Source organism: Serinus canaria, chromosome 12 (assembly GCF_022539315.1).
Source record: "Serinus canaria isolate serCan28SL12 chromosome 12, serCan2020, whole genome shotgun sequence".
Taxonomy (NCBI): domain Eukaryota; kingdom Metazoa; phylum Chordata; class Aves; order Passeriformes; family Fringillidae; genus Serinus; species Serinus canaria.
The window spans coordinates 9793557-9809938 of NC_066326.1; the positions used below are offsets into that span (position 1 = coordinate 9793557).

Genomic DNA, 16382 nt, shown 5'->3' on the forward strand with positions numbered 1-16382 from the left:
TCTTATGTGTATAAATCCATGTGCATCCTGTCATTGCTGGCTCCTGGGCACACAGATTCACTGGTATCAGGGCTGTGCTCAGGGGTTACTGCTACAAATTGATTTCATTCCAGTGAGGCTCTGCACACAGATCTGCTGGGATTTGGCAGCTGCTGCTCATGCTTTTGCCCCCCTCCTGCCTTTACCACCCTCCTTGAGCATTGTGAGCTGGAAAACAAACATGCTTTGGTGGGGATGAATCAAAGGATGCTGCCCCAGAAAGGCTGATTACAGCTGATATTCCTAAGCACTGTTTACAGGGGAAGCAAAACCCCCAGTGAGTATTTTGTCCTTACCAGGATTGAGAATGGGACATGTACAGCCTCTGTTGGTCCAGGATTCTGGGTAAATGCTTCTGTTGCTCCGGGCAATTTTCACTTTGCCTGATTTCAGGACCTTCTTCACTTTCACCACAACTTCTGCATGGGTCCCTTTGTCATGAGCAGACAGGATTCTTGCTTTTATTACTGCCAGAAAACGTTTCCAAATAGAGACCAACAATGAATTTCCAAATGAATTTTGGTTAATGCTGCTAAAAGATAGAAGTTTAACGCCTTGAAAGAAGACATGAAAAATCCCCCAAAGTGCAGAAAGTACAGTGCTTGTCCACTTCACTGATGGATCTTTTAAATAAATCTGGGGAATAGAAACTGGATTTTTCTTTGTAAGTAGTTAACTCATCCTTTCACCCTGTTATTTAGCGACTATTTTTTAATGGGCTGATGTCAAAATACTTGGAAATTCTAGGAAAGCACTTGTACGTATACAAAAGGAAGGGTGACAAATCCTGACCAGCAGCTTCCAGTCGGATTTCTAGCACTGATTCTACACTTTATATTTCCAGTTAGAAAATGTTAGTGTTTAACCCTCTAACACTGGCCTCTCAAAAATTCTGTCCTGTGAGAAGGGACTGTCTACAGGAAGGAAGTCAAGAAGTTTCCTATCAGGCATGTCACATGACTAAAATTCCATGATTGCACAACAAACCAGAAGAGCTATTTTTGGTTTGTGGTCCAACACCTGGTTGCCATGTTTAATTTCTGTTCCTTTTAATTTAGTAGGATCCCATAAATTTTGGCATGACAGGCTCATGTAGATCAGCCCCTCAAGGAGGCTTTGTTGTCTCCTGCCAGAAGCACATCAAACCTCTGAATGCCAGAGTTTTCCTTTCTTGCTTCATGTGATGGCATGAACCAGGTATTCATAAACAGCAGTTTTAAATACAGTCTTGGTAAATGAGCATGGCAATTGGAACTTGCATAATGACTGCAAAAAGCAAGGACATCTCAGATGTGAGGTTTTTATCATTTTTTCTTGATGTAGAGGCCAATCATTCCACTAAGTATTATTCTACCAACCCTTGTGCTGTAAGAGGTAAATTAACTGGGTGGGAAGGAGATACCACAGAGCTTTGCATGAAAAATGCTTTCAAGTTCTGATCAGAAGTTGGATGTGTCACTAGACAAAAAAGGCAGAAGAAATCCTACCTCTCAGGACTTAGCTATGAAAAATGACAGGATTGGTTATCAGCTAACAATATGCAGAGCAGGAACATTGTGGAATGATCATAGCCTGGGGGCATGTTGCCCACTTACCATAGGCATACTTCATTTGGCAGAAGTCACTGACACTCCTGAGCACCTTTTCTTTGCACACACACTTTTCTAGCAGGGAAACCCCAGAACACAAAATGTTGGAGAAGAGCCAGAAGACGAGAGAGAAAAGAAGAGCAAACAATCATCAGTTATGAAGTTAGATAGCTATAGTTCCCATAATCTATATGAACCTTATTCTTGAGTTGGAAAGTGAGCTCAGTTATTTGTAAATGTGTTTCTTGTTATATGATAAAATAATTACTCTGAGATCTGATCAGCACTGTCAAGTAAAATGCAGCCCACATGAGGTCTATTGTACAGGTAATAAACTGATCCTAATGAAGAGATCAGATCCAGCTGTAAATCATGTAAGTAATGAGACCTTTGTTTGATCCCATAACCTAAGAACTGCAGATCCTTCCTGGTGTTAAGGCAGTATCCATCTCAGAAAAGTCAAGTTATGCAGTAAGTGGCACTGTTACCTCTGCCAAGCCACCAGTGATGGCAAGTGCTGATCTTTACAGGGCAGGCAAAACTGAGTCCTGTTTAAATTCTACAGACAAGCTGGAGATAAGTAGAGCAGACCCAGTCAGGGTGGAGGGCTGAAAGAACTGGCAACTGAATGTTCCCAAGCTCGGGGCTGTACCTGGGTGCCTCAGTGCAGAAAATCCCTGCTCGTGGTCATTCCATTTCCACTCCTCTTCGCTCTCGTTGCTCGGCGTTTGGACGAGGTCGGGGATTCGTCCCCCAATGGGGACATTAAAGAAGGGCTCACTGTCATAGCTGGGGGACACAAACCACAGCACTGCCTTAGGGCACTCAGGGGAGGGAAACAAACAAACAAACAGCTGCCTTTGGCTGTGCCCAGACTGATGAGCTTGCTTTCTTCAGGTTGGGACTGCAAATATGAGTGAGACTTCATGCCACATAGAGAAATCATAAGGTCTAGGCTTTTATTCAGGCCTCCCACTGCTGACTTAGTATTTTTTAAAGTACCTATAAATTGGGCCTTTTTTGCTTACGTTTGTTTGTTTTTAGGGAATTATGTAACTTAGTGACCACTTGTTGAGGTCACTGGGACCTGAGGACAGCTGCAGGACCTGTAGAACTGCAATTGCTCAGCAAATCATTTTACCCTGGGCACAGATGAGAGGCAGACTCTTCCATCTATTTCCAAAGCAAAGATGTGTTTAAAGACCCTGCACATATTTCCATGGGGTTGTGGAAATGCCTATTATTACTGCAAAGATTTGTCTGTTCAAGATGGCCTTGGATAATGCAGTGGACTTAAAGGCGCAAATGTAACCTAATAAACCTTTTATGATTTACAGCCACCTTTTCAAATCACTGTGCACCCCCCCAATTTTTGTTATTGCTGTAGAATTTGTTTCCTTTCACGGAGTCCCATCTCAGAGAGGACCCAGAGCAGGGTTTCTTTACCCATTGAAGCAGGTCCCAGTGCGCTGGTCACAGTCTCTGGCGCAGTCACAGGGCCGACAGCCGTTTTCTCCAAAGCCCCAGTAGCCCACCAGGCACCTGTCACAGTTGGGACCTGCCACTCCTGGTTTGCAGTAGCAGAATCCTGTCCGGGGGTGGCATCTCCAGCTGCTGCTGAACGTGGTGTTGGCTGAACCCACGGGCTGGCAGGCACAGGCTACGGACACAGAGCAAGAGGAAATTCAAATCAAGTGCCATGGGGACAGCTGCTTAAGTGACAATTTAGCAAGACGAATAAACTTCTACCTTCTTTCTCATGATCAGTACTTTTAAGTCAGAACTTGTAAACGTTGCATTTCAGCCTACATTCACTTTTTTTTTTTTTTAATTTGTTAGACAAAGCAGAACAAGAACAACTGTGAGCATTTGTGTATGAGAGTCAGCTCTTCCCGACTACACAAACCATGACCACACAGGGTTTTCAAATGACACCAGTAAGCCTCCTCTGTGTCTTTATTGTTAAAGGGGCTTGAAGGTAGTTCACTTTAAAAGTGTTTTACAGAAAGTTTCACTAGCAAGGACAAGGGAAAGATTTATAGCTATTGCCTACATTGCCTATCCTGTAAACACAGAGATCACAAAACTGCTGTTTCCTCTGGGGTAGATGCAGGTTATACAGGTGGTTCAGATGACCTGAAACATATTTTCAATTTCTGCCTCAAAAGAGTGCACAAATTTCCTTCAGTTCCTTTCTAAAGTGCTAAACATCACACCATGCAGTACTGTATGTCCTTAAAGAAGCTGATAATTATTTTTTTTTTACAAATGCTTGAGGAGATTTTTTTCAAGGAAGTTAGCAGAATGGGAGAAGACCTCTAAACTAGATGTATTTTACATGTAACTGAAGGAAATAGGAGGAAAAACCTTGAAATCTTTCAAATACTATTGCCAGTTTCACACCAGCCTAGCAACTCAAGGCGTTTTGGCAGGAAAACAGATAGTGACAGCCCCTGTGGGCATCTCTTCCTGCACAGACAATAAATTGTCATAATCCCACACCACTGGTACATTCCTGATGTGACAGCATCAGGGAGGGATACACAGAGAGGTACAAGCCAGCACAGTTGACTCCTCTCCAGAACCTGTCTGGGATGGCCAAGCCTCATGCCAGCAGCTGTGCAGAAGTAAAATTCAAGCAGTAAACAAACCCACTCTGATGTTCAGACAAGTTTGATCAAAATGAGAACTGAGCTGAACTCCAGGCCTTTATATTTCAGCTCTCTTTTGTGCTATGAAAGCAGCATGCCCTGACTTTTACTTGTAGCAGACTGAAAAGGTAATGCATCACTACATCCATCTGGAAGAGGGCAGAAATAAAAATCTTGTAGCTAAGGCCTGCTTTTACAGAGATTTTTCAGTTAAATGTTGGACACCCAAGGTGTTTAGATAGCTTGGATCAGAGGCCAGCCTTTTTGGATGCTTATTTGAACCAAACATGATCTCCAAAGCTTTTGAAGTTTGCCCATCATTGTTTCTGATCAAACTACTTTTCTTCATGAGCTCACAGATAAGAGACTAAATGAACACTCTGATCCCACACATCACTTTCCAAGGGGAAAGGGGCAAATATAGGACTAAAAAAATTTTAAAATGTAGCAAGGACAGATTCACTTTCACCTGCAACCTCATATTTGAAACTCAGGAAAATACCTTTTGGAAACAGTACAAGAAGAAGGGCGAGCAATTTTGTTTAAAGGGCATTTCACTTATGATCTGCTTACCATATAGTTATTTTTTTCCCCAATGCCCTGTGTTCTTTCTGCCAATAATTTCAATAATATTATGATACTGCTGTGGATGGATCTGGGCCCATTTTGCTCAGGGGAATCTAGCACAACAGCCTAGGGACAGAAGAGCCACGTGCTGTCATGGGCAATGTGCTGGGCACAATGGGCGGGCTGGCGCAGGGCAGCAGCCTCGACTTTGGGAGCAAACCCAGGGCTTGTGCTGTCACTTCTGGAGAGCAGGTGGAACACTGAAGTGCTCATTACCCCTGACAGGTTCAAAGGAAGGTCTGATTTTTTGCTGCTAAACTGGATTTCACCCCCACCCCATTTTTGCAGGGCTGACTACATCACCCAAAAAATGAGACTCTTAGTTTGTCAGTCACTGAAAACAATGGATGTCATAGATTTGGAGATAAGGATGGGAAACACCCTTCCTTCATTGCAGACAGGTTTGAGACATGAGGAGTAAGAGCTTGCCAACATCGGGGTCACTTGAATCTAGGATGGTTTTCACTGTAATATTACTGTATGTAGGATCTGCCTGTGGTGTTTTCACTTAAAATGCCTTAAATTTCTGCAACTTCTGGGTCTGTCTTAATCCCTCTTATTTCTATTTTTGGGTTTCATCAGTGAGAGTCACTTAGCAGATGGGTAACTCACATCATTAGACTACCCTATCCCCAGCTGAGACTGGAACCTGATTCAGGAAGATGAGAACTTCTCCTACTCTATTCCTCAGGGAAAACATTACAGCACAGTGACTGAAAGCACTGGTGAAAGCTGATGAGGAAGCAGAAAACAAAAGTGCCTTTTTTATTTTGAGACTACAGTTCAGTAAAAATAATGTTCCCAGATGAACTGTGGGACATATTCTCCAGTTAGAAACTGGGACAGCTTCTGGTGCATCAGAAAGCAAGCTGCATCAGTTCATGTACAACACTTTCAGATGAGTTATACAAGTGGCTTGCAAACTCTTTACTCAGTCTGTGTTTATTTAGCATTTCAGCTTGGGTGGGTACATTGTCTGGCTTCCAGAGTATTATGGCTAAAATCCCAGTTGTGATCTAAGGTAACTCCTAAAATAAGAGCCCACATGTCACATGCTGAAGGGGCAGCTGTGGATGACTGGGTTTTTATCTGTTTAACAGTACCATGGATTTGCAAATAAACCTCACTATTAAAGAAACATAAAAGCAAGTTTCCAAAGCCTTACCCTTTAACATTTTCCAGTATTTACAACCCTTTCCAGCTGATTTTTGCTTCTTTTCTCTTGGCAAACCCTCATTTTCTCTCCATCCACCTCCCCATCTAACAAAACAGCAGCCAATGTGACAATGGCCTTGTTTGTCAAAGGCATCATCAATTATGTTAGGGACGGTGTGCAGACAATCCTGGCTCAGAGCTGGGCAGTTTATTTTGGTTCTCCCTTTGACAGTAGCATAGTGAAAAACAGAATTTTACTTTAGAGTTGCCTATTGGTCACAGTGTCATGAACATCCTCTTGCCTTTTAGTCTCACTCCCATACCAAGTATTTGTCAGACACTACTGTAAAAGGGAGGAGACAAGAAATAATGAAAAATGAATAATTCATACTGCAATCCCCACTCAAGTCCCTCATAAATCTGTCTGCCCTCAGCACAGCTGTCTTCCCCATGTAATTAGACACAGATGTAAAATATAATATTGGTTGTAACAGTATGGTCCCAGCTTACAGGAAAATACCAGGTGCTCCAAGTAAGTCAATGGCCTATGAGGTATCTTGTCTTAAACTTTCATCTAATAATACTGCACAAGATATAGCTGTGAGGAGACACAATTTGATTTTTAAAAAAAACAGGCAAAATGAAAACATCAAACAGTCTTTTGAGTCTGAAATATATACACGTGCATCTTGGGAGTATATGATCAGTGTGATTTTTAAAGCATGTCAGGTGTGGGGATTGACTCTGCCAATGATGTTTCTTAAATGAAGGAAATAAGATAGCTCTGTGTGTGGTCAGGGCTGATTAAGACAGACGTTGAACCAAGATGTGATGGGGCCTTTGTGATATTAGAATTAAAAGTTCATTCCCTCTGCTGCTCAGAAGTAAAAGGATGAGAAGCAGACCCTTTCAGACCATGTGTGTGTGCATGTGCATCTGGGCACATTTTAATTTTCTAGCCTTGTTCTTTGAGTAAAAAAGCTTGTTTTCCTGGAGACCCTTTTTAATAGGTCTACATGCCTGCATTACTTTTAAGCTAAGCAAAGGGTGAGTACAAAAGATAGTGCCATTTCAGAAGGATCCCTTAAGCCTTGGAATAAGCCACAGGAAAGAGCCAAGGATACAGCAGCTTTTCTAACCATTGGTTAGGAAACAATCAGGCTTTTGAGTCAAAGCTCCCCTACAAGTCTATATACAAACTACTTAATCCTGTGTTGTCACCCCCAATAACAGGCAGGTGTGTGCCTTGCTCAGGGACTCTTTTCATGCCTTTCTTTCTTTTTAATATAGATCTAAGCTGTGTCCAAACAAGGCTCTGCCCATGACCCTGTTCTCATTCATCCCAGCTGATAGGAACAGGAGCAGCAAAGGGATCAGAGGCAGGCTACCTCTGCAGACAAAAAGGAATAGCAGATTCACAATTCCATATCAAATTTCAGTAGTTTTTTTTTCTGAGGGAATGTCTTTGCAGTCTCACACTAGAGGGTCAGCTAAGGGTGGTTTAGATAGTGCCAGGAGATCCAATTGTTATACAACTTTTTTTTTTTTTTCAGAGCAGATTAAGAGGGAATGCTATTCATTATTATGACTAATGCTTAAAGACTGTTTCTGGGTCTGAGCAGTGTCCTGTTAACTTTCTGGGAGCCTGAGGGGGATGTCACAGCTGACCCTAGACTTTGCTCTGGATGGCAGAGCACTCTTCAAGCGTGCTTTCTCAAAGGGATTAGCACAACATTTCATTCAGCTTTTTCATCAGACTTCCTGTCCCAGCTCAGTATCTACTGTACACAAGGGTTAAGTTTTCATCTCCCATTGAAGTTTTATTTTCCTTCTAAGCTCAAAATAGGAAGATGGGCACTAGGTTGCTCTTACCAAAACCACCCATTCAGTCTGCTGTTTGCAGTTTATTACTGCTTTTCAACACTTGCTCATTGGGTGGGTCTTTCATTTAGTGTTGTTAGTCTGGCTCTGTTTGCATGAATTTCTCAAAGTGAGATGATGCCTTGGAATTGGTATACTTAAATCCTAAAAAGCATGGTAATCCAGAAGTGGCAGCTCTTCAATTATAATCATCAGGCTGAAGTATGACAAAAATCTATCTGGTGGTCTCATTGTCTAATATATTAACAATGCTCAAAGTAGAAACTTTTTTTACTGAGAAACCAGATTTGGTTTTAGGGTCACACAACCTGAACAACTTGGACCACACCAGATGAGGTTTACTGGCAATGCAACCTAAACTATAGAGAAGAGGGCCTCTAACCTGCAGGAGGCTTTGCAGTTTAATGCTAGCTGATGATGGTCCTGGACGAAAAACCTTCCCTCTCTTAAACTGAGTCTGTTCTAACCAAAGCCTGTCTCCACTGGTGTTTCAGGTTTTGCTGATAATTTTCAGGTAATAACCAAAGTAGTGAAGTGTTCCCTGAAAACTCTCTGCAGAGGTGCCCTGTAACACAAAGTGCACACTTGCACACTGCCTGCAGTCCTCACGGGGAAGTGCTTGGGCATCAGGTCTTCCATCATACAAAGTGCTACCTATTATGGGAATTGGCCAAATCTTTTTGTGGGAATTCTCTTATTTTCCTTAAATTAAAGAGAAAAGCGCAGATTAACCACCTCCTTCCCAGTTTTCTCTGAAGTCTGTAGTTATATCCAGAGTTCCTCCTATTCCCACAGAGGTACAAGCATCGTGCACACAGCTGCTGTAAAAGCCAAGTGAGCTGCAATGCCCTTTCCTTATATCTTGATATGGCAAGAATTCATGAATGCCTTTACACCCTGAGAAAGGACCTATTGACTTGAACCATTCACAGATAGGGTCGTGCTTACCTCTGCTGCTGAATCAAACCCATTAAATTCATCTCAGCTAAGAGAAACTCTAGTGCAGGCTAGTGATCCAGAGTACCTCTTAGGGAAATAGATATGCTTTAGAGGGCAACTCAGTCCATCTGTTTCAGGCATCTACCTTAGATTGCAATAAATAATTCCCCTGAGGTCCCTCTGTTTCTCCACTGACAGAACAAGGAGCCTAGAAAAGATATATAACTTTCAGTGACTAAAGCAGGATGGCAGCTCTCTAGGCCTGGGCATGCAACTCAGAGTGGAGACAATTGCATTTGGGGGCCTTCTGCTGGCAGCAGCACCTTCCCAGGTAAAAAGAACATTGTTGTGCTTGACTGGCACGACAGGAATAAAGCTCTTTCAACAAGGTAAATTTCTGAACAGCTTTTCTCTTGCTATGCAGAGTATTGGCAGGGGTTACTGAGAGACCTGTAACCAGACCAGACAAGAGAGGCAGACCTAGAGTCGAGGTCTGATTTCATCTAGGCAAACAGTTCTAGGGTTTCCAGACAGATAGGCTGTATTTTCAAACAATGTTTTTTCCTCTTTGCTGCTCTCCAGTGCTCCTTGATTTTAGCAGTTATCTAGTATTACACATGATGCTGGTTACTGCACCATCTCCCTGCTGCTCAGTGCAAGAGTTCACACACAGATTCTTTCAGGTGCTATGAAATTGAGAGCTAATCTTCTGGCATAACAGTTTGTTCTCATTACAAGATTTCCCTGTAACAAATCTTCTCAGAGTAGAAACAGAACTAGAAAGGGGCCGCCATAGAACACTCCAGGATACAGGGTGAGCCAGATAAGCTCACCCTCTGCCCTGTCTGCTGATCCATGTTCTGTGATGAACATTGTGAAAATCAGAAGAAAAAGTTGTGTGGAAGCAGTCTGCTGTCACCAAGTTCCAGTGGGAAGAAGGCAAAAGAGCAGAGACATTGGATATGTTGGGCTCAGAAAGTTTAAGTAATACCACAGGACTTGCAATCCTAGGGAGAGGAGTAACCTAAATGTTTAGAGGAATCATGTTGAAGAACATTAAAAGGGCCAGAAAAGCTTCAAAAGCTCGTTATGTCAGTGGGCAAGAGGTCAGACAGCAGAGGATGAAGTTCTCTATGCTGGAACTGATGTCTGAGCTATGGGGAAGGAAAATTATCCAAAAGGAAAAAAAAAAGAAATTAAGTAAATTGCTGGAAATAGCAACCTCTCAACAGCTGTGAGGTAGAATCAGACATGTGAAGCCTGGCAGGATACTCAGGAAACATTTACTTTAAGTGAGGGAGATTTGGGCTGTTTGCCAGACTGGCTGGGTGCAAACTATCTTGATCCAGAGGTTGTACATCCTCTGTGTGCAGCCATTAGTGCCTCTGTGCCAGAGACACACCCTAACACATTCTGCTGAAGTGTTAATGATGTAATTAATTTGGGCAGAGCACCTCATAACAGCTGTAGAATCTGGAAATAAATCTGACTGATGTATTTGTTTCCAAGTGAATATGCACAGTTCCAGGCCTCTTGTATCTTTTGCATCCATTAGATGTATTTGCATGCACAGATATTGCACAAACAAATGGAATTTAACAATAGCTTGCACATAGGTTCACACAGTCTTGACAGGTACAGAACAAAACCCCAGGTAAATAAAATGTGCCTCAAGAGAAAAGGACCCATATTAAATTAAACCCAAACACAAGAAGAATGTACTTTTCCCCAGGAGGCAATGCATTTGGAGAACTGAATCAGTTATCACAAAAAAAGTGTCATAACAAGGGGACAAAGAGACACAAAAAATCAAGATGTTCACCTTTGATCAAAACCCCCTGTATTTAGCCAAAGCATTTTTCCACTCCTGTAAGGTGGTCACTTACGTTTGCAGACGTCTGGAGCAGACATGGGCTTCCCTCTGTCTCTGTAAAAGCCAGGTTTGCACCTCTGGCACCGGTGTCCCTCCGTGTTGTGCTGGCAGTTGTCACAGACCCCCCCCGTGCGCTTCCCCGAGGCCAGCCACACGCTCAGCTCAAAGTGGCAGCTCTCGGCGTGGTTGTGGCAGCGACACTCTGGTGGGGACAGGAGAATAGAATGCCCTTCAGGCTTTTACAACTGGCACAGTAATCATGGGAGCATTTCCCAAACCACTCTGGCAGTATTTTAAACCCTGCTAGAACCTGGAACGTGACGGGGTTTAGCTACATGAAATTTCCACTCCCCAGTAGCCCCAGTGCAGAAGAACGACCTGCACACTGAAGTTCTCCATCAGTGACCAGCAATTTATCCCCAGTTTCTGTACTGACACTCTGTAAACTCCTTCCACTTACTTCTGCATTCATTTGGTGCCCCTGTTTTCCCATCTCCTGGTTTCCAAGGCTGGTCGTTGTAGAGTGGAGCACATTTCTCACAGTGGTCCCCTGCGGTGTTGTGTCTGCACACACACTTCCCACGGACCTGCCAGGGAAAAGAGAGCACAGTCAGATGGCTACAGGAGCAGGTGGAGTCCCCAGCAGCCTCATGAGGAGCTGGGGCTTCTGCACAATTCCCACACAGCTGCCTGGCTCTCTTAGGAAACCCACAGAGCTTGGAGCTAAAACATACAACTCTCTCTTTTCACAGTTATTAATGATGTAGAATTTTTCCTATACCTTACAAAATGCACATAGCAACAATTTAACTCTCAGTTGGCTAATTAACTACTGCATTGATGAACAACCTGTAGACTCTAAATTTGGTGAGCTAACAGGTCTTATTTTGATTTACAAATTCAGGGCAAGAGCATGCAAAGAATATCAAATATACTCTGGGCTAGCAGAGCCAAGTCACAGGAGAGCACAGGCTAACAGAGGATGCTTGGCTCTGTCTTATTTGACATGAACACTGATCTGGAAGAGAGTATAAATATAGGGAAGTGAAATCACCATGAATTATGAAATTTTAAATTGTTAGATGAATGAGGAAATAGCTGTGGACATCCTAGCACAGTTAAAAATGTAGCAAAAATATTAAAAATGGAAAAATACCAACCAGTACTCCCACAGAAAAGTGGGAGAGCTTTGAGCCATTCTATGAGGATATTTTAACTTAGGTACAATAGGCACCAGCCTGTGAACTTACATATGACTACATATAAATTAGATTAGTAGAAAAGACACAGTCAAATTTTGGGCTATGGAACTAAGAGCACCATGACTACAAGGGGACAAAAAAATTGTACCTACAATGCTGTGCTCAGTTTTGAACATCTTATTACTAGATAAATTAGGAATTAGAAGATCAAAAAAATGAGCAAAAGCCGCCTGAAGAAGGGGGTTGAAATACATAAACCCATCTGAGCTAGAAAACAATACATAGTATTTGATGGGCAAATAAAGTGCAAAAAGTCTTGACTAAGACTGGCTGAATAGTTCTCTCTGTGATTATTTACTTGAGAAATTACTTGAAGAAAGAACTTGCTTCCTTTGTACTTACCTGCCTTCATTGGAACACAATAATGATTTTTAGTCATGGAAATATTCAAATACATATCCAGTTTGGAAGCAGGTATTCACACTAGAAACCAGACCTTGCAAACTGAGCTAGTCCAGCCTTTAAAGAGAAAGTTACCATTGAAACTACTTCTGCTCTCAAGCAATTTTACACACCAGGAATAAAGCAGCCCACTTCCACAATAAACTGAGATTTGGTGCACAAGATTCTGTAATATTAGCACATATCTAAGAACAGCCATAGAGAAAGGTTTTTATGTTGTTGCTGGGTTTTGATTGTTTGTTTCTTTTTATAATAAATAAATAGTATTCCAATATCTGTTTACAATGTCTAGGGAATTCACAGATTAATTTTTTGGAGGAAATATCAACCACAGGGTGTGAGAAAAAGGAAAGGGTGGTACCATAAGTCATGTTCTACATTTATCACAGGAGCAGCTGCTATTATGCCAGGACACACTGGTACTAGAGCAGGAAATCCACAGAAATCATGGGTTAGACCCCTGTCCCTCTGTGGGCTGTTGAGGATCCTGAGCTCCGCACAGCTCTGACCGGGGTGTGAATTAACTTTATTCCTTTAACCCCACCATCAACACGAGTTAGGTTTTTCCGGTCTGTGCCGAAAGCCAGGCTCTCCCTGCAGCCCCACCTGACAGAGCAGGTAGCTCGGGATCAGCAGAGCCGCCTTCAAATGAGCAGCAGCGTGGATGCGCTCCCCTGCCCCCAGACTCGTGTGCCTGCAGCAATTCTCTCTCCGCTGCCCTGGGTTCTGATCCTCCCGAGCAGAGATGGGCAGCAGGCAGAGGAGCTGATGCCATCCCCCTCAGCTGCCCTGGTTCTGATCCTCCCGAGCAGAGATGGGCAGCAGGCAGAGTTGCTGATGCCATCCCCCTCTGCTGCCCTGGTTCTGATCCTCCCCGAGCAGAGATGGGCAGCAGGCAGAGTTGCTGATGCCATGGCCCCTCCGCTGCCCTGGGTTCTGATCCTCCCGAGCAGAGATGGGCAGCAGGCAGAGGAGCTGATGCCCCCTCGCTGTTTATCTTCCCGATGCCAGCTGCTCCCCTGCTGCCTGGTTCTGATCCTTCCCGAGCAGAGATGGGCAGCAGGCAGAGTTGCTGATGCCATGGCCCCTCCACGGCCAGCTGGCAGCGCCGCCGCCTCCTCCCGGCGCACTGAGCGCGGCTGCGGCTCGGTCCCGGCCTCTCCCGCCTCGCTCGGGAAACTCACCCGCGTTCAAGGCACGACAAATGACAGAGAAAAGGGCAAAAATACTAAAAATGCTATTACAAGGGCGTTGTGCTTTTCTCTATTTGGGTTTGACACTCGAGGCTCTAAGTTCTCCCCTGCGGTCACAGGGGTTGCTCTTCAGAAGGCAGAGAACAGAGAAAAGGTAAAATGGACCTGACCCAGAACTATGGTTTTGCATATCTCCAAACTTCAGACTCCACCTGAACTTCACAGCTTATTCTAAAATGGATCAGAACAAAATCCTAGATCTCTTCACTTTCGTACTTCTTGAAATGTATTTCTATGTAAAATCTGCAAGTTAGCCCATCTTATTGTTTGGAAATACATGCAATACCCTGACTAGAGTACACTGTATTCACTAGATTTAAAAATTATATGAAAAGTGCTGAGACTGTGCAGTTGGGAAATGATAGAATTAAACCATGCAATCTTGTTTTAGCCTTGAATGACATAATCAAATATTCATTATTCCACAGGAGCCTGTGCTTACAGTGCACAGCACAGATGGTGTGAACACTGATGAACAATTATTCAGAAAAATAAACAGGAAAATTCAGTGAGAGGGAAAAGGAAAGGTCGAGTTATTCTTGGGAGAGTAGACGTGCCAGTTTGCTCATTGCCCACTGGTTTGTTTGAAGTGTAGTTTGGGGCATGTTGTGAACAGGACAGAGGCAGAGAAAAGGCTTCCTACCTGTGATCCCTACTATGGAACAGCTCCCAAATCCACGTGGAAGGATGACTGGCTCTCTTGCTGGCTGTCTGCTTGGCTTTTCAGCCCTTTTGTCTAAGCCATTGAGCAGGCACAGGGAAGCAGGGATGCTGGCATGGAGCTTTTTTTAGAAAGTGTTACATTTGGGTACTAACATTTTTGGCAAAGGTTTAAGAAGAAGGCAAAGATAATTGACTGGTATTGGTGCAAAGGAAAAGCAAAATGAAAGAGAAAGTAGTCCACCATGTGTACCAAGGAATATAATTTTCCATGGAGAGTAATCTCAGATAGCATTCATAGGAGAAACAGCTACAGAAGAGAGTGAAACATGAGGGGACAATGAATTACAAAAGGGATTTGGATAAGAGAAGAGAACAGAGGGGAACAGCTCACATTGAATACATAAGAAAAATGAATAATGGATGTAAGTGGCCATCACAGAAAGATTGGCTAATGCAGGAAAAGCTGAGCTGTGGAAGAGACCTGTAACATTTAAGTGTAAGATGAAGTAAGGTTAGCTGAGGTGTCTGTGAGTAATGAGACAATTTGTTCTGTTAGAGAGGAAGAGATAGGAGAGACAGCCAGAGGCTAAAGTCCAGGAAGGAGCAAGAAGGAAATACAGGAAACTGTGAGATAAAATAGGAAATGGGATACTGCTTAAAGACAGAATATGAGAGTCACATTCAACACCAGTACAAGGAGAACAGGTGTGTCCCTGAGTGGTTATTCACTGCTAAAATAAATCTGCATTTCTCTCACCAAAGTGTGGCCAAAAAGCTGGAAAACTGCACTCTCTACCAAATGCAAGATTTCAGGATGCACTGGATCACAAATGTCATATCAGGGAAGAGAAGATAATCAGACAAGTACAGATCCAGGGGAACTATGCTGACACCTTTCTATGTCCTTGAAAGCAGGGTCAGATTTACATGGAGATAATGATGATTAATAAGAAGAGGAATGTCAGGAAGCAACACAACAAGGAGCAGTTGCTCTTTAAGGGCCACCTGAGCCCATGTGGGTTTTGATCTTCACAGTGAGTGAGTGAGTCAATGAGCTGCTGCCAGTTCCAAATTCACTGAAGTGGTAATGGTGGAGAAAAACCAGTGATAGGGTTCAGCTGAATATTTAGACTGACATCCCCAAGAGCTTTTTGAACAGGAACAAGATAATATTACTCAGCCTGTAACAGTCTCAAAGCACAGCTCTGCCTTTTGCCTGAATTCATCTCCTTCAGTTCATATTTCATTCTGCTTGCTTATTGTCTTCTTTCTGAATTCTGCCTTGATTATTATTGATTTTGGGGACAAGCTGTCCTCTTATTTTTGCCTGCAATGCCAGTATTAATCTGTATAAAGCTGCACACAATGGACAGCTGTCAGGCTGAAATGCAGCATCTGAGTTACAGTAGGTCACCAGCTCTTGGTGAGTATCTTAAGAATGGAGGAAGAAGAAAGGGGAATGAGACTCAGTATTTAAATACTGAGTGCCTGAATCACAGAGTAATGAGTAAATACCACTGTTCAAATGTCCTGAAAGTGAGTGGCATCTCTTGCATCTCTGAGTTCTGGGCACAGCTGGAATCAGATAATGTGAAAACTTAGCTAGGGATTTCGAATAGAACTGCACAAGATATCTGAAGAGGAAGTAGATAATATTTACAAGGGTTACAACAGTCTGGTCACCTAGAAGACTGATGCAAAAAAGCAAGTTTTACCTTATGTAACCCCCATTATGCCAAACAAGGAATCCTACTTAGAACCAGATCCTGTTCCCTTTGAAGTAAGGGGAAAACTTTCCATTTGCTTCGTTGTGGAGGATCAGGCCCACAGGGAGTCTAGTTTGTCTCTGTAAACAGGATAAAGAAGCAAAAGAAACATCCGAGGCCACTTGTAAGAATTTCCTGGCACTGTAGGTACCAATAATTAACAATTTAAAAAAAAAACCCAAAACCCTAATGCTCTCTAAAAAACATTTTCATCCACATTTGCTTTCCTCTTTCTGAACTTACTTCTCATGAGCTAGAAAGAGAATTGTGAAATGTTTGGCA

The 16382-nt window shown here is 43.0% G+C and overlaps 1 protein-coding gene across 2 annotated transcripts in view; it reads right to left on the reverse strand.

Moving 5' to 3' along the window:
- The window catches only part of LOC103817037 (netrin-4-like), a 42215-nt gene that overhangs the window by 2127 nt on the left and 23706 nt on the right, over positions 1-16382 (reverse strand). For both annotated transcript variants that reach the window (XM_030228195.2, XM_009091112.4), the window contains exons 4-9: positions 11215-11341; positions 10768-10956; positions 3075-3288; positions 2281-2417; positions 1635-1703; positions 336-506 (exon numbers count right to left, since the gene is read on the reverse strand). In XM_030228195.2, coding sequence (XP_030084055.2) covers positions 336-506; positions 1635-1703; positions 2281-2417; positions 3075-3288; positions 10768-10956; positions 11215-11341 — 907 coding nt within the window. The remainder of the gene's footprint in view (positions 1-335; positions 507-1634; positions 1704-2280; positions 2418-3074; positions 3289-10767; positions 10957-11214; positions 11342-16382) is intronic.